The sequence below is a fragment of the Manis javanica genome, chromosome 5 (assembly GCF_040802235.1).
Source record: "Manis javanica isolate MJ-LG chromosome 5, MJ_LKY, whole genome shotgun sequence".
Taxonomy (NCBI): domain Eukaryota; kingdom Metazoa; phylum Chordata; class Mammalia; order Pholidota; family Manidae; genus Manis; species Manis javanica.
This window is the reverse complement of record NC_133160.1, coordinates 110919592-110941623: the sequence shown is the minus strand read 5'-3', so window position 1 is coordinate 110941623 and position 22032 is coordinate 110919592. Positions and strand designations below refer to the sequence as shown.

The window sequence follows — 22032 nt, the reverse complement described above, 5'->3', positions numbered from 1 at the left end:
CAGAATACTGCTATCTGTGGTCACTAGAGAAGAAAAGCACAGCATACTAATGGTTCAGGATTGGGACATCTTAAATTTAAGAAAGCAACCCTGACAAAGGGGAGTTTTCTGGGAATCCCTTTATGTAGACACCTTTTGAAAAGGATTAGAATGTAATCCGTCTGGAATGGTTTAATTGTTGTCCCATGTGAAAGGACTATATTGACCTCTTGAGTCCCTTAGAGTCATGTGATTTTTATGCTAGTTAACATAATATTATTAGGCACCACACATATAGCTGTCTACTCACATTTATTACCAAATCCCTGTGCAGTTTCTGCTAGGTAGATTGTTGTACTTAATTTATAAGTGATGAGAATGTGGCAGAAAGAGGTTAATTGAATTGCCCAAGATTCCACTGGGAAACTTGAGAGCAACCAGCAATTGTTTCCAACTCTATCTGAGTATTAAGTGTGTTGATTGATGTATTTCCTGTCACTCATGCTATGTCTCAGGAAACCTTTCTGCCTTCCCACAATCTGCTCCTATTTTGATTCTGCTGAAGTTTGTCTATATAGTCAGGCCTGTAGCTCTATGAGAAAGCACCAGTCTCTCCTCACACAGTCCCAGAATTACCTTTGCCTCTTTCCTGAACATTTAAAAAGGCTGAAATTTTTCTGTGTGTGTGCCATGGAGAGTTTATTTTACAGCACTTTTGATCTCAAGTGCTTTTCTATAAAGAAGAGAAAAACAACTGTTTCTGGAACTCTCCCTCTCCCTCTTCCTGAGACTGAAGCACAGAGTGATTGGAATACTGCAGTTGATGAAAGCAAGAGGCAGATGCATTACAGGAAGGAGCAGTTTACATAGAGTTTGAAGTGGTGTCAGAAATTGTCACAAAATTTTCTCCTCTGAGTTACATGATGAACCCAGAAATTATCTAAGGTAATTATGGAAGGTGAAGCAGAAATACTCAGCATATTTGACGACCATCCAAGTCTGTGACTGAAGGATGGAAAAATATAAAATTAACAACAGTGACCAAAGAGAACATTGAGTAGCTGAAGGACCGTTACTTTACTCATTCCTTCTGTGATGTTTATTGAGTGGGCCATGGGTGGCAGGCATTGTCTAGGCACTGGGGTGCACCTGTGAATGAGCCAGATGAAATTCTTGCCCTCATGGAATTTATATTCTGATGAGAGAAATAGATAAATAAATAAATGAGTAACAGCAGCAGCAACAAAATGCATGATATACCCTCGGCTAGTGAGAGGGGTCTGTGCCATGAAGGCCACGGTAAGGTCATGAGGGAGAAAGAGGTGGGCTGAGGTGCTCTTCAAAGTACAAGTGCTTTGCAAGGTGGGAATGGCTACCTGCATGTTGTTTGTACTGCATTTCTGGTTCATTCTCAGAAATGAACTTGGGTACATCAGAAGATGGAGCTTCGACATTATGCTTTTTTTCACATGGCCTCTGTGTTTTCAAAGTGTGACTAAGATTGCTGGTACAAAAGAGAGTCCGTTACTAATTATAAAAGATAATTTGGAGACATTTTCAGTAGTCAACCCAAATTGTGCATGTTTATTAAATACTAGTGTTTAGTATTAACTAAAACAAGTATTTTAGTAATTTTATCCAGAGTTCATCCCACATGTTTAACTGATTGCTTGCTAGTATTGACAGGTTCCAGTTTCTAAAAAAAAAACCCAAAAACAAAACCCACGAAAAACCCAAGAAGTGTCTGTCAGCTATTTTCACAAACAAAACAAATCAGTAAAACCCAAGCCCTCCAAAATGATATCAACAAACCACCCCCTCCTTTGTCTTCCATCCTCCCCCACTAGTTTTCTGTACCTCTGTGAAGTTGAAAGTCTAGCCAAGGCCTCCAGGCTGGGTGGGGAGCTAAGGGGCACAGCTGCAGGGCCCCCATTCCCATGATCATTTGTGCAGCTGGTGCTTCTGGGAGTTACTCAGTGGCTGTGCAGCCCTCGCAGAGTCGCTGGCAGCTTAGGGTGGGTGGGCAGGACAGAGGGCTTGGGGCTCTTGTCGCTGGCAGGCCTCACCTCTCTTCTTGGATGTGCTCAGGATCAGGCCAGGTTTCTCAACTCGGTCTCAGATTCTACTTCCACTCTTGTTGCAGATTTTTTTTTTCTTTTAAAGGATTCAATCATCTTGAAGGCTTAGCTTTTAGTTGAGGTCTTTCTGGACCAGAACCTCTTATAGGAATCTCCTAGGAATATTGTTAATATGGAGTTAGATTAAGTAGGCTTGGGGTGGGGTCTGAGTTTGTGTATTTATAACATGCTCCCAGGTGAGGCTGATGCTCCTGGTCCATGGACCATAGTTTGAGTAACAAAGCCTTTAATTAGAGAAGGAAAAGTATATTACTTTATCACTGGTATGCTTGGGTCAAATTAAAGCAGTATTTTTAATCCAGTTTTATTTCTTCTCATTACATGCATCATGCATATTACAGAAACTTTAAAAAATACAGATTACACATTCCAGAAACTTTTAAAATACAGATAAACAATAAAATAAAAACAGCTATTACTAGGTTACTCAAATTCAGCAAAAGAAATAAACAGGATTAGGAAATAAAAAATATTTAGCAAATAAAAAAATGAATTTTTTAGTATAACTATGTTCCAAAATGGCCTGAGATATTCTAAAATGTTATTCATTATTTATCTGAAATTCAAATTTAACTAGATGTCCTTTATCTTTTCTGTAAGTTCTACCTACAGCCCTTCAATCTTGAGATAGTCTTTTAAAATCTTTTGGCACACACATACACACATATATCTATATCACTTCATAGTTTATAAATTCCTTACCATAAGCATTTTATTGGAAATCCTGTGTGTTTACAGATGAAGAAAGTGAAGCTTAGAGGGAACCAACTAAAGAGTAATTTAGCAATGGGAGATCCTGGGCTGTAATACAGGGCATAGTTTTCTCAGAAAAATACTTCCTTCTTTCCAAGCCCAAATCTGTGTTCTTCATTTCACTCTAGAGCTTTACAGTTTAGTTTCAGGCCAGGCCATCTCAGTTAACGGTGAGGCTCAATCACCATGTCAACACTATGGTGGTGGAGACCAGGATGGGGTATGAACACAGTCGGGATGGTTGGAATTAGCCATGCAAGCGCTCTAGTTCCATGGAAAATGAATGGTGGATTCTTTCAGTTCCCACATAGTTCATTAAGAGGGCTCAAGAGGATATAATTTTGAGGGAATGACAAGCTTTATTTTAAAAGTGAACTAATGAATTTTACTTACATTTTCCAATATATTATGTCAGTAAAAACACTGTGCTGTGAAAAAGAATGCAGAGGTAATAAATATTCCGGAGGCTCCCATCCTTGCCTGGACAAGCAGCCTTTTCATTATACTTACAAAAATTGTGGAGTTTGGTCAGGTTAATATGAGGGAAATTTTAGCAACTAAATTTTTCCAAGCCTTTTTTTTTGGTCTTGAATATGGTATTGCCACTTTTGGCTGAGTCCTACTGCATGGGACAAAACTGAACAAAAACAACACAGGTTTGGTTGTCAATTTTTTTTTTGGTTCTTTCCTAATTTCATTGAGATATAACTGACATAACATTGTATTAGTCCAAGGTGTACAAAATAATGTTTTGATATTGTATATATTGTGAAATGATTACCACAATAAGTATAGTTAACATTAATCACCTCCCACGGTTAAACAATTTTTTTTCTTATAATAAGAACTTTTAAGATTTACTCTCTTGGCAACTTTCAAATATACAGCACAGTATTGTTAACTACAGTCACCATGCTGTACGTTACATCCCCAGGACTTACTTATCTTATACCTGGAAGTTTGTACCTTTTAGTCACCTTCACCCATTCCCTTGCCCCCATCTCTTTGCCCCCTCTGGCAACCATCAATCTGTTCTCTAAACCTTACAGTTCAGCTGCCTCTAGCTCTTGGTTGTCTCCTAAAACTTTGTGATTGTGCAAGCCTCTTTCTTTGTTATTAGTGGCTCCTAGAAGTTGAGGGTGTGCTAAACCTAGGTGTCAGCACTTAGATGCAGGCCGATTGGAAACTGGACCCTCTGGCAGTAGCTTTTAAAGTATGCCAGCATACCTCTTGCAGGGGAAGACTGGGAGATGGGTGTTCCTGTCTTCCCTCTCTGCACTCAGCCTTGGGGTGGTAGCCAGCCATTAAGAATTGTTTCGTTGTCTGTTACAGTCCGTGGAACCTGAACTCAAGCCATGCTGGCCACCAGAGTGAAGTTATGAAGGGCATGTCCTTTGGGCAGTAGCTGTAAAATCTGGGGCACCAGATGTGTGCACAAGCTTTTCAGGGAGACACCACTGACCTATAGCAGGGCAGAGGGAGAGCACAAATATGGTGTCCACCAGCTTTGCAGGTCACTGAAGAGGATCACACACAGTTGGCCTCTTATATGTGTGTTAAATTAGAAGCCTGGCCCTCAGGCTGCAGCTTTTAAGTTAAGCAAATAGGTCTCTTTCAGGAAAAGACTAGGAGTTGGGTATTTCTGATTGTGTCTCTCATGAGCCCATTAAGAATATTTTCTTTGTTTGCTATGGGTATTGCGAATCTAGTGGACACAAGCCCCACTGACTTTCAGAGGTAGGGTTTTTGGGGCCTGTCACTCAGTGATCATCTTAAAAGTCAGGGTGCTAGATGTTAGGTCCAAACCCTTCACTCCCAGCTGAACAGCACTGTACCAGGGTGGAGCTTATGGCAAGAGTGTGTCCCAGCCTCTGCTGCCTCTGTCCAAGTGGGTTTTTTTCTCTTTCTCCTAATGTGTAGGAATCACTCAGCTAGTTTCTGGGTTTCTTTCAGAGGTAATTGTTCCATATGTAGCTGTAGGTTTGCCGTGTCTGTGGGAAGAAGTGAGTTCAGAGGCCTCTTATGTTTTCATCTTGGACTGGAACACAAATGTTTTTTAAAAAATAAGAAATTCACTAATTATTTTGATCAATTAATTAACTTTCTTTAGGTGAATGGGAAGAAGTAAACTTTGTCATGATTATTTTGATCTATTTAGTTGTTGCTAAGATTCACCAAAGGCCTTAAGGCAAAGAATTTTAATTAAAGAAATAAATGGCAGGAGCAGCCTGCTCAGCTTAGAGTATGTTATTATTTATGAGATTGGGATTCCCTTGCATTAATTGAATAAAATACGTGGCATCTATAATAAGCAACACTCTTTAATGTAGTCCCTAGAGTGCTGACATAGCTGTACCAATGCATGCCTTCTGGTAATGTTCTATTTTCTTCTGGTTTTTATAGCATGGGTGTGCTAGGCTTTGGGGATAGAAAGATGAGGAAGATACAGACCATGCCTTAAGCAAAGCGTGATCAAGTAGGGGAGGCTGACATCTGAGCAAGTAATTAAAAGAACATGATGCATGCTGTAATGGTGGTAGGCAAAAGGGACAGAAAGATCACAAAGGAGATGGACTCTGTCTGGGAGAGAGGGTATGAGGAAAGAGAGGTGACAGAGGGAAAACTCTATCACCAGGCTGTTGAAGGATTAATAGGGGTTCACCGGGGAAGAAAGTGGGAAAGGGCATTCTAGGTCAAGGAAACAGCAAGTGCAGAGGCATGGAGTATTTGGGGGAGTACGGGTGTTTGGTATTCCTGCAGGATAAAGCCCAAAGGGACAAGTGGGGAAAATGATCCCGGAGACATGGGGGAGAGTCCTGTCAGAAAGGGCTTTACATGCTATGGTGTGGAGTTGAGAGTTGGCATTATTGGTATTGGAGAACCACTAAGAGATTTGAAGTAGGTGAATGAATTAGTCAATTTGCATCTTATAAAAGTCAGTCTGGTGGTTATGTGGCAGGTAAATGGGGAGAAGCAGAGTGGGCTGGGTCAGAAGCTACTGCACTAATCCTCACTGTGAGTGGTATTGAAGGTCTGCATTCAGGGGCCACGGACATGGTTAAGTTGAAATAGATTTGACAGAGATTTAAGAGGTAAGAGCCTACGTATCTTGAATATGTGGTGGTGATGGAAAATTAGAAGTGTAAGGTGTTCAGCATGAGTGATTTGGTGAATGGTGGGTCTACCAAGTGAGACAGGGAACACACGAAGGACCAGGTTAACTGGGATGTGGGGCTGGGGGTGGGTAATGAGTATGTATTGGGACAGAAGGAATGTAATATCACAATTTACAATAAGTAGATATGGCTGAGCTTGGAAGTATTTTGGAAATAAGGAGTAGGAGATACCAATGAAACACCAAGTAGAGATGTCCCCTAGACAGTCAGATTTATAGGACTGGAGTTCATGGTAAAGGATACACATGAATTTGGGATTCACCAGCATGGGGGTCACCATCAAAGCTATACTAGTTGTTAAAGTATTAAACTACTGGTATTTGGCTACTGTCCTAGACTTTCTAGTGCTTTCCTATAGCCACCATTCCACTCAAGCTCCCTGCCTCACCCATAACCTAGCACCTTAATGTTTAACACCTGCTCCAGGAGGCCTCCAGGACCTTGCTCCTGACCTAAAGCCAGTACCCACTTGGACTGGGGTAGTACCTTGCCTTACTTTGCCCAAGAGTGAGAACAAAAAGGACAGAGGATGCAATTTGGGGAAGCCCCGATATTCATGATGTAAATAGAAAAAGGCTGAAAATAAATGAACAAAGAGAGAGGAGAGTAGAAGAGTGGGCTGCCAGTGTTTCCATCCACCTCCTCAGCCATTCAGTCAGCAGGAATTCTTTTACTGAGACCTTATGACATGCCAGGGACAGGGACAGGGACTATGATAGGTACTAGAGGAATCACGGAGGTGGAAAAGACACCTTTAAAAGTTTTACTTTTAAAGGTGTCCAAATCTAGTGGGCATGCTAGGGGATGGGGTTAAATAATATTCATTAAAAACAAATGAAAGAGAAGGAAAAGAAAGATGAGGGAAAAGAGGAGACAGGTTTTGGTACCACTTAATTCAGTTTTCATCCCTTATCACAGTATTCTCATTGCATATCCCAGGGGGTTTTGATAGTTACATCATGATTCAAGAGAAGCATACCTCAAAAATTGTTCTTGACATGAAAATCCAGGAAATTTTATATTAAATGAATCGTAGGGATGCTAAACCAGTTTTTATATCATTAAAAAGAACAAAGAAATAGTAGTGTTCACTGTTGGAAATTTTAATAGAAAATAGAATGAACAAAAGTTGATGTTTTAATTGTTTTAGGTAAAATTTTTACTGGAGTCAGGTTGACTGGACTTTACAATCATCTAAGGACACTTTAGTGCTGACACTTTTAGTGCTTAAGCAACTCAGTTATGCTTTTCCAGAAATACACTTACCCATCAACTGGAAAAACACTCTCTAAAAATGTATTATTATGTGGAGAAATTATTCATAGAGATTGTTTCAGATCTCTTCCATATATGCCCTGTATTGGAGTTGGTCTTCCTTGAAGGACCTTAGATTTCAAACTGGAACTCTTGCTATGAAATCAGCTTCCATAGAATGATTGAGCCTCATTAAAGTCACCGAAATAGTGTAGACATTTCCAAAAGCAGCACAGAATTGAAATTTCATGAGATTGTTTTAAGGATGCAGATGCAAATGCCTGTACTTACAGAAATAGAGCATTATGGAGAAAAAAATACTTTGAGTGGATGGCCACCCAGCATATCCTTTTCCCTCTGTGCCACATGGCATCTAACTAGTTCATTAGCTAGTTGGTTCTTAAACATTTCCAATGAAGGTGATTCTGAAGTCTGCCACGGTGATGTCCAGTGAGGCTTCTTTGTAAAATCTAGTGGGCAGCAAAGAGACTTTCTCCTGAAATTAATTCTTGGCCTGTCTGCTTTCAGTTCATTTGTCCTTTTTGCTTTCCTGTTTTATGTGATTCAATAATAACCTTTATTCACAATGAGCCAGGTTATCACATTGACTCTGTGACCAAACAGAATGAAATAAAATATGTTGTAGGCTCATAGAGCTAATTCATATTTCCCCAGTTTTCAGTTCCACAGGGATATGCATTGATTTCCTATTTATTAGGGAGGTATAACAGGGAGAGTTAGGGATTTTAGTCATCTTGTAAAGTCTAATGTAAACATATTGGCATAATCATAGGTATATTCAAGTATGTGGAAGTATGTTGCTTCCCCCAATCATCCTGGAAAGCTTTGTGTTGACAATTGAGCTGTTTTTCAAATATTGCCACCTGACTTTCTATTACATGCTGTTTCATTTTGTGTTAAGCATGCCTTAAATAATGGGCTAATGTGTACCCTTCTTTTATAATAGTATTTGCTTAAGAGGAAATATTTTCTCAGTGATTTTGAAACTAACTTAGGAAAAAATTCCTCTGATGTGTGTTAACAGAGCTGTTAACAAGGCAATCTTTAAAAAAAGGAAACTAGTTTTAAAAATGGGAGAGCTAGCTCTATTTTTCATATAATAATAAATACTGCTGAGTAGATGTAAAGCTCTACAGTGTATCCAGGGATGATAATTAAAATGTATCAATCAGTAAGGCAAGGTACTACCCCAGTCCAAGTGGGTACTGGCTTTAGGTCAGGAGCAAGGTCCTGGAGGCCTCCTGGAGCAGGTGTTAAACATTAAGGTGCTAGGTTATGGGTGAGGCAGGGAGCTTGAGTGGAGTGGTGGCTATAGGAAAGCACTAGAAAGTCTAGGACAGTAGCCAAATACCAGCAGTTTTATACTTTAACAACTACTAGTGCTGGACCAGGACATCCTAGCTTGTATCAGCCCCACATATATCAAAGATTGTATGTTACATTTTTATTGGGAGTTGGTATAAAGGGAAACCTCATTAGTATAAAATCACATCTGGTTTTCCAAGCTTCTGGTGTCTAAGTCTTCTGGATATTTCCTAGAGGAGACAGAGGAGGCAAAGAGGAGACTCAGAGCAGTGTCCCTGCAGTTGGTGGATCTTGTCCATTGGACAGAAGGTGGCCTGAAATGCATGAGGTCATCTACATGGATAAGAACCAAGTCTCTGTGTTACTCACCATTGTATCCCCAGCACCTAGACCTGAAGGCTCAGTAATGAAGGAATGAATGAATGGATGAATGAATGAATGGATGAATGAATGATTAGAGCTGTTTCAAAATAGGCTTTATTATTATTCAGTTGAGGGCAACAGATCAGGATATCATGGCCATTGAAAAGATACTTGGGGTTGGTGGGAATGTAAATTGGTGCAGCCACTGTGGAAAGCAGTATAGAAATACCATTTGGCCCAGTAATTCCACTTCTAGGAGTTTACCCAAAGAAAACAGAGTTGCTGATTCAAAAAGATATATGCACCCCTATGTTATCACCACATTATTTACAATAGCCAAGTTATGAAATCAACCTAAGTGTCCATCAATAGGTGAATGGATAAGGAAGATATACATACACAAAATGGAATATTATTTAGCCATAAAAAAAGAATTCCTTCCATTTGCTAAAACATGGATGAACCTAGAGGGTAGGTATCATGCTAAGTGAAATAAGTCAGGCAGAGAAAGACAAATACCATATGATTTCATTTATTTGTGGAATATAAAAACAAAACAACCCAAAATGAACAAAACAGCAATAGATTGAAAGACACTGAGAAGTGACTGGTGGTTACCTTGGGGGAGGGAATGGAGGCATTGGGTAGGCAGGGTAAGGGGGATAAAGGGGCACAAAAATTCTCAATAATAATATAAGCTGGTCACAGGGATAGTAAGTAGTACAGCATGGAAAATATAGCCAATGATTCTGTAACATCTTCCTATGTTGACAGATAGTAACTGCACTAGTTAGAGTAAGGGTTTTAGAATATGGGTAACTGTTGAATCACTGTGTTGTATACTTGAAACTAATATAAGATTGTATACAAACAATACTTCAGTAAAAAAAAAAAAATAGTTGGTTACTCAAAATTTCCAAAAGGAGGGGATATGCCATACCCTGCAGGGCCACATGGGGAAGTGCCAGTGCTGGTCAGGAGGCAGAGGGAGAGGGGGACATGTGAGCCAGAGTTTTCTTGTGGCTTTTGTGGGAAGGAACAAGTGAGGCAGGGAAAGCAGGCTAAGAATTGGCTAGTTTGAATAATTTCAGTTGGCTTCTGGTATGGGGGCTGTTTCCAGGGGTCTGTGCCTGGCCCTACCAGGGTAATTAAGGTGGGGCAATAGTGACCTTAAGGTGAGGGTGAGAGAGGAAGTGATGGTTGTGTGGACTCTGGATTAGTTAGTTAGCATATGAAAGGCAGTCTCCCAGACTAGTCATTTGCTATTCCTAGGAATTGACTAGGTCCAGGAGGGGCGGTCTCTCCTGGATCACCAGGACTCCAGATGTCAAAGCATCAGAAATACAGAAAACAAAAAGGCATGATTAATACACTGGCCACTCTTGGAAAATAATGCAAATATCCTGTTTGTCCTTAAAGGTCTGATGTAGGCAAGCAGAGATGTTTTTTTTCTTTGCTTCCACATTTCTTTTTATACCTGTGGGTACTTGGAACAGCACTTAATGGTAATAATTATAGCCAAGATTTGTAAAATCCTTACTACGTGTTCAGCGTTATCCTAAGAACTTCACATACACGAACCCAGTCGATGTCCACAATACCCAAGGCAGCAAGTGAATTTTATTTTCTCATTTTATTCGTGAGGAAGTAAAAGCCTTGAGAAATGACATAACTTAGTCAAGGTCATATATAGTTGCAATGTGATACTCCTCTTCTCTCTGCTATACTTCCTCTCTCATTTATTGTATTCTAGTTACTTGCTTATGTGTCTGATGGTGGAGGTAGTTTGAACAGCTCAAAATGTTGAATGGTTCTTCTCATCTGCATATGTCCCATCTCCACGAGACAGCAGGCACCAAATAAGTAAAGTTTCCATCACCCTTCTCTTTTATTTGGGCAGCTTGATAAGCAGCCCATTGTTCAGCAATGTTGGAGAAGCCATCCGGAGGGAAGGAGGCCTGGTATACGGCCCGTTCCTGTTCCTTTATTTGACATTCTCTAAGAATGGGGACTTGGGAAGAAAGAGATGTATGACTCTGCAAATGGTTATTTCTGTGGTGTGGCATTTGTGCCTTACTTAATCTGGGGTCCACAGATGCTTGCTTTGTGGGGTATGAGTTTTAGAAAGAAGTGTGTGAGATGCTTTCCCTGTCCTTGGGAAAACTAAGTGAATGTGCAGAACTTATTCCAACCCAGGAATGTTAACTGGAGAGACAGAGCTCCTGCACTTGTCATTGGTGGCTGTCCGGATCATCTCCTCTGATTTATCTTCCTTCCAGCTTGCCACCGGTCCTGCTCTGGGTGTGAGGGGAAGAGCCCACATAACTGCACAGCCTGCTGGCCTTCCCACGTGCTGCTGAATGGGCAGTGCCTCCCGCAGTGCCCAGACGGCTACTTTAACCAGGAAGGCAGTTGTACAGGTAAGTATGTAACCTGCTGGGGCACAGTTGCTATGCTCATATTCTATCTTTATAATGCAGCTGAACTCTGTCATTAGGTACTTTGTCATACCAGGGGCCTAAGGCTGGGCTGTAAATCCTTATCTTGAACTTCTAGGAGTAAAGGTATAGTGAGGGAAACAAGTGATATTCTGTTCTTCCAGCTGGAAAGTGTGGGTGAAATGAAAACTGGGAATCAGCTTTACCCTATGCATACAGCAAGGGATAGACTGAGGTGGTCATCACAGAGGCAAACTAATGACACGTTCTAATGTACTTGTGTAGGATCAGGCCCTTGGCATTACCTCTAGTTCTCACCATAGAGAAGTCTCCTACCTCCCCTGGCTATAGCTTAATAGAACAAAAGGAGAGAGAGGTATTTATTTTCTCCTTTGACATGTCAATCCAATATGCTTTTAAGAGCACCTTTATATTTCAGTGACAAGGATTCTAGAAATTACTAGTTGAGATTAGTGCAGGGCTTTACTGGAATCGACAAAATGCTAAAATTTAAGCACCTTATTGTAGCACTGTTTTCTGTATCTGTATCTACAGAAAAAAAAGATAAAACACATTCTATCATGATTACCCTTTCATTTCTAAAAACAGACTTTTGAGGCCGGCTTATAGGAATGAGCCCCTTCTTATGAAATTGTATGACATGTATCTCTAGGGTTGGAAAACATAGTAACTGTGTAATATATCTTTAAAATAAATTTACAATTGTTAGATTTATCTAGCCTCAAACTCTGAAGAGGGAATTTAATGTGGACACAAATTTAGAAGAGTGAAGATCAATATATTTCTTAGGGAATTTTCTTTTCCCAAGTATCTTTTTGTCTCTTTAGGCCTGTGGTGGGTTGCCTCACTTGGAACACCATCCAGCTCCACGGGATGTGTCCCTGGTGTCTTTGTCATTGGCTTGTCTTTGAAAGCTGTGGTCTGTCCTTATGTGCTCTTGCCTTTACCCAACTGATAGCTGTGTGTGTAAAATTGTTTGGGGAGTGAAGTCTGAGTAGCTTTAACTCTTCTCTATCTAAACCTCTGCCCTCTTGAAGCCTGCAGATGGATGGTACCTCAAGCAGCAGGGCATGAGGTCGCTGGAAATATTCTGGCAGAGAGGAAGAACTTGGGGGTGGAAATCATCCTGAGAATGCCAGGACCTTTTGGACAGGCAGTTTCAAAGTTAAGAGCTTCAGGAATGTAGAAAGGGTGATAGGAAATGCTTGCCTTCTAATAAACAGTTCATTTTCTTGCTTGCTTTTTTCATAACTCCTTATCTTCTCTTGGCCTCTCTCCAGAAGAAGTGAGAGGCAGTTGACTTTACTCAGAATCTGTGCCTTTGCTTTCCAGCAGCCTTGTGCCAGAAGGGAATTCTTTGTCATCGGTTCCAGCAAGCTCTGCCCAGCTCTGGTCCCTCCCCTCTGCTCCTCTTGGAACCAGACAACTCAGACCTCCTCATCCTTAGTGCAGACCCCCCACCTTCAGTCTTCTTGCGCTTGCTCCCGTTGCCTGCCTTGGCAGACGGGTGCTGGTGCAGCTTCAGGCTTCTGCGGCTCTTTGCCATCCTTAGCTTTATTGCTCACACCTCACTTGTTTTTTTAGCATAGTACCTCTTAATACTTTGGTGGTTTTCCTGGGTAAAACATAGCCTTGACACAGTTTCATCTAAGGAATTGGACTTCCAACCTGGTTCATGATAACCTCTGGAAAGAGCACTTTTCTGTTTTTTGTATTTTAATTAAGCATCGCTGCTAAAAGAAGCATCCAACTTTTGGACTGAAGGGAGAGCCGACTGGCATCTGACTCTAGTGAGAAGTTTTAATAACCCTTGCTGTGTGTGGTTCCCCCTCTGCCTGCTAGGGGCAATTCTGAGAAGCAAAATGTCTCCCTCCACTTTGTGTCCTGCTCTTTGACTCATGCCTGGTATTCTAGTGAGGGGGAGTCTTGCCATTTACTTTTCTGCTGTGTGACTTTGATCTGAACTTCCTTATTTACATAAATGAAGATACTCGTGCTAGGCCCTCTGGAATGTGCAGCCAATTACTCTAATTTTTGTGGTTCTAGATTCTATGCTGTGTTCATAGATACTATTTTCACCAACATCAGAAATTGCAGTCTTTCGGTGAGGCTTAAGGGTATGCCAGGCTTGCTCAGGCATCTTCAGAAGATGATGAACGTTTGAAGTCTCCTCATCATGTAATTTGTGAAGGGCATTAAATTCTTCATGTGTGTACATGCTGAGCTGCTAAGTCCAATCCTGCCTCTTGTTCCCCCTAGAATGCCACCCCACCTGCAGACAGTGCCGCGGGCCATCGGAGTCTGACTGCGTTTCCTGTCACCCGTACGTCGCCCTTGCTGGTGGGAACTGCAGGGCCAGCTGTAAGGAAGAGCAGTTCCTTGACCTCATGGGGCACTGTGCTGGTGAGTGGGCCTCCATCAGTCTCAGAAACCACCAGCCAAGCCTAGGGTTCTTAATGCCACGCTGGGCGGCCCTCGGCTCTGTCCTCTGTCATCAGATTAAGAGCTCTTTTGGGGGCACACTTGTCTCATGTCTGGGAACTCACCTGACTGCTTCCTATCAGACATTCAGTAAATATTTGTAGATTCAGATGGACCTTTCTAATAATACTCTTGTAATTCCCCAAAAAACTTAGAACCCATTAATGAAGAGTGAAGTGATGATGATAATATCTTAGATGCATGCGTTACACTTCAGCTTAAGATAAAAAAATGTCTCTTCTATCTTACAACCACTCTGAAGACTCCCTCTTGTATGCATTATCTCTGCCTGTTGCTGTGAGGGACCTTTGCCTTCAGCCACAGGCACAACAATTTAGGGAGATTAACCTAAAAGTGAATTAATTGTCTCAGGAGAGAGGATTTTTCCTGCTTATTTTAGAACTCAGATCTCAAAAAGAAAAAAATGAGGAAAGCAGCCCAGAATTTGAATAGTGATGAAGGAGCCATACTATGTTTTTTTCACCCATCCGTTCATGCAACACACAGCTTTGAGTCTCAAGAGCTGTCCTCAAAGAGCTTATGGTCTTGAGAGTGGAATTTGCAGACTCCTAGGTCATGATATATTTCTTGACCGACTTCTCCAAGTTATTGGAGAAACTCGGAGAGATTTGCCCACAGCAGTTGTTATCACAGCTCTGATGGGCCGACTGGGAGGCATTCTGGGGTGCCACTGGGCAAGTGGACAGGTGAGAGAGTTAGAATTATCTGGTTGGGTGCACGCTGGAGGTCAGCATGGCTGCAGGGCTTATCCCCAGACAAAGAGGAGGCATGGTCAGTTGTCTAGATCATAGTATTAAGAGGCACATTCAGTCTGGGACAACACTGATCTCAGTTGTCCAGTTTGGTGGGTGGGGCACAGTCTTCTGAGTCTGGCTGGTGGTGGCCATGGTCCTGAGTGATCCATTCCTCTTTGTACATGTCCTTAGCTAAAGACTAGATATCAGGGTCTAAGGGCCATATACCCTTGGAAGACTACACTGTCAAGAGCAGGGCTGCAGCCAAAATATGCTGGGATTCAAGGACAAACTCAGTTGTAAAGACTGCAGACATTTTACAGGCAACAAAAAGTAGAAGCTTGGAGAGTCCAGTCTTGAGGCTGAGATGCCCCACAGCTGTGAGCCTATTGTCAGTACTGCCAGTTGTAGTCAGGGCCAACTTGGGAAGTGGGTAAATGGGAAGCATTAGTGCCTACCCTTGAAGAGGAATCTGGGGATGACAGACAGACTGGTATTGCAGTTTGTAAGCTTGAGTTCAGCTACTGAGTCTTACTTTAGTATCTGAAGGAATAGCTACCATGAGAACTGAGTAGTTCCTGACATTGTTACAGTACATTAGTGGGTATTTACATAGAATCCACTGAGCATAAAGTGCTGAGTTGCTGCTTCAGGGGACAAGATATCTTCCAGACTACTTAAGGAGGTGAACCAAAGACAAAAGGCAGTTAAACAATACAAAGCAATTTATGGCTAATAGCACCAATGAGCAGTATGGGTTGTACAGTTCATGGGGTGGGAGGTATAGAAGATACAAAAAAGTGTTGTGGAGGAGCTGGAACCTCAAATTCTTCCCCCAAAATAGCTATTGTTCAGTTTGACAGGAGATCCGGCAGGCTTTCTAGGTACAGTTCCACCAGGAGACAAGCCCAGAGGAGAGACGATATGGCCCATTCGTGGCCAGTGAGTGGTCCAGCTTGGGTGAAGAGCGTGGTTTAAGGCATATTAGATGAAATGGTTTGAAGATTTAAGTTGGGATGAGGGTATAAAAAGCCCTAAGTTCTAGGCCAAAAAGTTTGGAATGAATCAGTAGGCAATAGGACCATGGGAGTTTGGGAGAGGACTGTGCCTTGACTCAGGGTGTGTGTCAACAGGAAGTCTGCAAGCTATGTGGAAGATGGACTGGAGCAAGGAGAGATTAGAGTCAGAGACAAGAGCTTGAAGGTTGAACCTTCCTGATATGGTTTTTCTATATCCAACCTATTCTCCATGTGCACCCTAAAACTTTTATCTGAGGCATATTTTATAAATAAATGTTTATATAAGGGGACTGGAAAAATTTAATATTTAATGAGCTCTGTTCTCTCCAATGTCTAGAGCCCTCTTTGATAGTAAATTAGGTGATTAGAAGTTGCATTAATTTTTTAAGGCTAACAGGAGACCATTAGAATAAAAAATCATGGGACCAGGCTAAATGATTCTGGAAGTTCACAGCCCTAAAAGAGCAGGTACCACTAAAATAAGCTGGAAGGGACAAACCTTGGCCATCCTGGGAATTAGGCATATTAAGGAAAGGTTTTAATTAAGGTAACCACTGTCTAGGGCTTAGAAATCTTTTGTTGAAGAGCCTGGTGTATCAGTATTTATTATAGAAAAATTAGACAAGTAATTTCAATTGTTGATCTTCCAGAGAAGTTCACTGACCACAAAGTTTACTTTTTCAGTAAATACATGCTCTTTCCAAACACCTGCCACTTCTCTTTCTAGCATTGTAATGTATTCACTCATTTATGGCTTCATGAAACATTTATTAAGCGCATGCTATATGCCAGGCGCTGTGCTGGGCTATGGGATGCCAGGCACTATGCTGGGCTATGGGGATGCCCAGATGAATAAGATAAGGTGTTTGCATGCAAGAAACATACAGTGCAGCAAAGAAAGGGGATATGAGGTGAGCCTGTGGGACAGGTGCCTAACCTGTGGGGCGGAGGTTTGGTGGGGGGAGGGGTGTAGTAGATGATGAAGTCTTTCTGGAACATATCATAGCTGAGATGATTTTGAAAGATGAGTAACAATTAGAAGGTTTGAAGATTTGCAGGGGAGAGCTTTCCAGAAGACAAGCCAAATAACACTATTTCTGTACCAGCAGAGAGTTCAGTAGAATGCCAGCACTGAGCATGGGAAGCAGAAGGAGGCAAGGCCAGGCCAAGGAGGCCTTTGTATGTCCTGTTCAAGGAGAACATACTTTGTCATCAAGGCTGTGAGGAACTCTGGAAGGTTTTTAAGTGGGGGAGTATCATGGCTGCATTTCCGTGAAGAGAAAGATCTGCGAAAGTCTGCATGGAAGATGACAAGCCTGGGGGCAGAAAGACCTTTAGAAGGTGTTTGTAGGAATACAGTGAGAAATGAGGGATGAAGTCCTTCGGTGGGAAAACTGCTGAGGGGTTGAAGAGCAGGGAGCATTGCTTCTCTAAGTATTATTATCTATTAGGCTAGCCCATGTGAGACTGCTGTTTTGTGAGTACAAATGGTCAAAGAGTGGCGCTTTCATACAGTTCAACCTAATAAATAGAAGCAACAGGAGCTGGTGCTCTCTTGGCCTTGGGAGCTGAGGGAGAGGGAGTTTTGAGGATGATTTTTGGGTTTCTGGTCAAGTAAATTTGAAGAACGGGAGTACCACTTACCAAGGATCAGAATAAGAATATAACATGTGAGAATTTAGAAGGTTCAATATGGAATGAGTGCTGGCCATGCAGGGGTAGCTGTCCAGGTGGAGATTGAAAGTCTAAGTGAATATGGTTTTCTTACCATAGCCACCTGGAGCTTATTGGCTCTCTCCATTTTACAGAGACCCTACAGGCCTGGATCTTTTTTTAACTGTTTTTTTTAAAATTGTTTTAACTGTGTTGCTTCAGTCAGGTGATAGTTAACCTCATGGAACTTTTCAATGACTTTAGCTATACCAGTAAGGTGTTAGGAGGAGCCCTGTGATGATAGACAAGGCAGAAGATAACCTGCCCCAGCCCGTGCCATAAGCAGAATGTATGTTCATCATGCTTGGGCGGGTCTAGCACAGTGGAGGCCCTGGAGAAGAACATTTTCTGCTCCCTTTATTGAATTGAGCTTTGCAGGTTGGTAGGATTTACTCACAGGATTTATTCTCTATCTGAGCTGTACCTTAAGATCATCATCAGAGACCTCTTAATTGTACTTAGCTGTTTAAGAAAGAAAATGACATCTAATCTGTCACTCAGACAAGAATAAACACATCCTGGGAACAGGTCCAGTAACCTCAATGTGTTATCACATATGGAGATGTCATGTGTGTGGGGTTTTTCCCTTTCAACTCTACCAAAGCAAATACACTGTTTGTGAGATTTAGGCCAGGGCTGAAGGTTTTCAACAAAGATAAATGAACTGGGGTGAGAGGCAAGAGTGGGTAAGATTGCAGCTGACATGGTTAAGTGCTGTGGAAAGCCAGATATTTTCTTCATAGATGTTTTTCTTTATATTTTGCCAACATCTCAACTTATTAAAAAATTGCAAAGCCTGGAGTGCTTTTTGCATTTTTCCTTCTCAGCTAAAATCTTTCTTCTGTTCCTAGAAGAGGATGAAAATTAAAAAGAAAAGAAAATTAAAAAGAAAATATGAGGGAGATATATCCAAATGTAGGTGCATTAAAAGTAATGTCTTGGGCTTTGCAGAATGACTAATGGATTGGCTGTCCTTTTGAATTCTTCCATAGAAAAAGAGATAATACTGAGAGCAAAATTACAGAGGGGAAGACTGGAATATTTTAAGCAGCTAATTTGTTAAGGTGGTAGGATTCTGGGGGATTAAATTTTGCTTGTTTATGCAATAAATATTTAAATGCTGGTTCATTTTCTTCATAAATCTGTGCCAGAATGTAATCAAAAGAAGACAAATGTCAGGCAAGAAATATTTCTCTGAACATTTTCATATCATATTCCATAGTACTCAAGTTTTAAGCAATGGTTAGTAGGTGTTGCATGCAAAAAAGTTTCCTAGCTAAATAAATTTGGGAAACAATCAGTTAAATAAAGTTAAGCTACTTTATTGCAGAATTTCTCAGAACCTTAAATAATCAGATGTGCATTGTAAATCTCTAAGCTGACGGGGCTGGGCCCCACTTCCCAGACATTTAATTGCAGCCCCCTCCCCTTTATTTATTATAACCTCTCACAGAGCCAACCTGTGGTTTGCAGAACAATCTTTGGGCAGCCCCACACTAACTGATGTTATTACTATGTTCAACAATTTGTTGGCACTCCCTGAAGGTAAAAATAAAATAAAGAATCTGTACTCTCAGATTGTGGACTTTCTTCTTTCTGTTGCTTCCTCTCTTTGTCCCTCCTTTTCTCTGTAGGCAAGCAGAGGGTCAGGTCTGCCACTCTCCTGCCTGCTGAAGAGGAGCAAAGAGCAATCAGTAATCCTCCAGGGTTGCATCTAGAACTGTTTGCTCTCTGAACCTGAGTGAAGCCATTTGTTGACTGATTGGAAAACCTGTTAACATTTTTCTTCCAAATCAAATACAAACACATAGAACCGTTCAAGTCCTTTCTGTAATTTTCCCCATTTATTGTCATCATCTTTAAAAGAGGGCCCTAAAAAATGTGAGAAGTTGAAATGCAGAGATTAAAAGAACAACCAATACTTGTTTTGGAATAAGTTGATACAGCTGCAACCCTGAATAATGAAAAAAAAAAATCAGTTCAAGCTGAATGTAATTAAGGAGCTGGGAAGGAGCCCCATATGAGCCAGTGCACTGCTCTCTGCCTTCAGACACAGTGACCTCAAGCCAGAGAGGTGAGAGCCTGTCTGTTTTATAGCGGCTTCTACGTGTGGGGGAGGTGAGCTGGTGCTGCCCTACATCTGCTGTAGCTGCTCCTGCAGCTAGAAGCTGAAAGGAAGGCAAGGTGCACCACACTACAAATGTGTAGCAGTTAATACCTTATTTTGATTGTCAGAATCCTACCCACCCATCCCTCATAGCCTGGCTCAGATTCATTCCCTTCTAGGACCAGTTTCCTTGTGTCATCTCCCACATTGTAATTTCTAGTACATTGATTGTTCCACCAGTTACCCAGTACTAGACATTGACTAGCTCATATTCTCTGTGAGTGATCTTTTCATGGTATCTGATAAGGGGTGACTGTTCTGGAGGCTTATTGTGTGACAAGCATTGTACTACTTGCTTTGAATGCATTTTACCATTGAATGTTAACAGTGATCCTTCGAGGAAGGTACTAATGTGATCTCCATTTTACATGTGGAGAAATTGAAACACAGGTTAAGAAACTTGCTTAAAAATGACAAACGTTGAAAGATAGAGCCAACATCTATTTGAACCTAGCCAGCATGATTCCAGAATCCACCTACTTAACCATTTTGTTGTACTCTATGATGCCAAATACAGTTGATTATGACAATAGGAACTCAAGAACGATTTTTTTGTTTGGTAGATTAGCAGGTGGCTCTGCAGGACCTAGTATGGCAAGATGGCTTGGAGAGGCACTGTTGAGAAAATTTGCAAGAACTTGCTTGTCTGTTTTAAATGCTAAGAGATTTGTTTTAAGACTTCCATGTGTTCTGATTGTATATATCCTTATTACATGCATAAACTTTAGAGGAAAACATTAATTCAAACTAAATTTTAGTAAGTTATATCACCCCACATTTACCTTAATTTTTTTCAATGGATACATACATGAATTTTTCACAGCTGTAGTTAACATCTATTTCCTTGTTCATTTCTCTTAAATAGCACTTAAATTTATGTATTTCCATGTGTTGGCAAATATTGGGAGAAAACACATTTTTCATTTTTAATGGCTAAATAGCATTCCATTATGTTTACATAACTTAATTTGATTGGCCATCTTCCTATTGCAGACCTGGGCAGTAAGCAGAAACAGATAGATTTATTACTTGGTCCATGGGAAGTTATGCATGACTTCCAAGCTTGCTGGAACTTAGTCTGTTTTTCATGTTATTATTTAATAGCAATAATAGTATGTTTGTGGAGCTTTACAATTTTCAAAGCATTTTCTTACTTATCTTTCATTTGACCATTACAAGAAACTTTTCTGTAGTGGTGGGAATAAGAGCTCAATGCAGTGCCTTGTGGCACATAGATGGTAATCAAGAAATGTTGGGTAAATGACTGACTTGAATCTGGCATCCTGATGTCTCCTGTAATCTCCTTCTCATACATGGTGTGGTAATCATATCAGGGATCTTCTTAATGGAATTCATTTTTTGCTCTTCTCCTTTTCACCTGTCATGTCATTCCATCTGGTCCTATTCTTCTATCTCTATGTTTTCAATTTTCTTGTGTTTTCTGTTTTTTATTAACACTTGAGACTTATCTAGTGTTAGACTTATCTAACACTTGAACATATCTATTTTTTTTTGCAGTGTACTTTCTTCTCTTATTTCTCATCTTGTCACCCTTTCTCCTATTGTTTGAACTATGAATTGCCTATCCAATCTCTTTCTGGAACTTTCAGTGATTGTCTCTTCTTGTTCTCCTGATTTGTATTTTACTTAAGAGACCACACTGTCTGCTGAAGGATGATTGAATATTTCAAGGAATTTCTTTTCTTTGAACTTCTTCTTTCAGAAAAAGAACATGACTTACACTAAATTGAGGCCTTCCTAAATTAAAAAAAAAGAACTTGTATTTTCTCTTTCATGTGACTTTTACTAAACAGTATCTTACCTAGCTTTAGTAATGACAGAAAGACCTTACTTACAAGCTTTCAACTTGGCCGGACTCCCAGTGAAGTCAGAATTGCAGCTGTCTTCATAAGAACTACAGGCCAGGGCCTGAATTGCAGAGAAGGCTTTTGAGGGTGTGTGCTTAAAGAACACAACTGAATTTAGGCTCCCAGGTCATCCTCTTCAGCATCAAAAAGCAAAATTGCTAAGGCTACCCTTACTTTTCTTACACATATGTACATCTCTGTGGTTTACATGTAACAGGCAAAAGTGTTGATTCAGATGCAAGCAGGCCCATCAGCACCACCGTCAGTTCGGATTGGACCTATTACAGAGGAAGAATAAAGCACTCAGTGTGTATGGAGCTCTTACTATGTGCCAGTTCCTCACATTCATTATCTCATTTCATCCTGGCTGCAGCCTCAGGAGGCTGATCCTGTGCTAGTAGCATCTCCATTTTATAGCCCAGGAGACTATGGTCAGAGATGTTAACTAACTCACGCAGCGTGTCACCGAGAGGAGGCAGTCACCTTGGAGGGCACATGTGTGGACACCGTCATGGGCCCTCAGTGCCGGACCTTTGTCATTGTGCCACCGTGGCCTCCCTGTGTGCCGCTCCACACTTGCC

General features: G+C 41.0%; 1 protein-coding gene across 5 annotated transcripts in view; it reads left to right on the top strand.

The window, feature by feature from the left end:
- Nucleotides 1–22032, top strand: part of FRAS1 (Fraser extracellular matrix complex subunit 1) — a 445842-nt gene that overhangs the window by 252272 nt on the left and 171538 nt on the right. For all 5 annotated transcript variants that reach the window (XM_073237418.1, XM_073237419.1, XM_073237416.1 and 2 more), the window contains 2 exons: nt 11269–11409; nt 13708–13851. In XM_073237418.1, coding sequence (XP_073093519.1) covers nt 11269–11409; nt 13708–13851 — 285 coding nt within the window. The remainder of the gene's footprint in view (nt 1–11268; nt 11410–13707; nt 13852–22032) is intronic.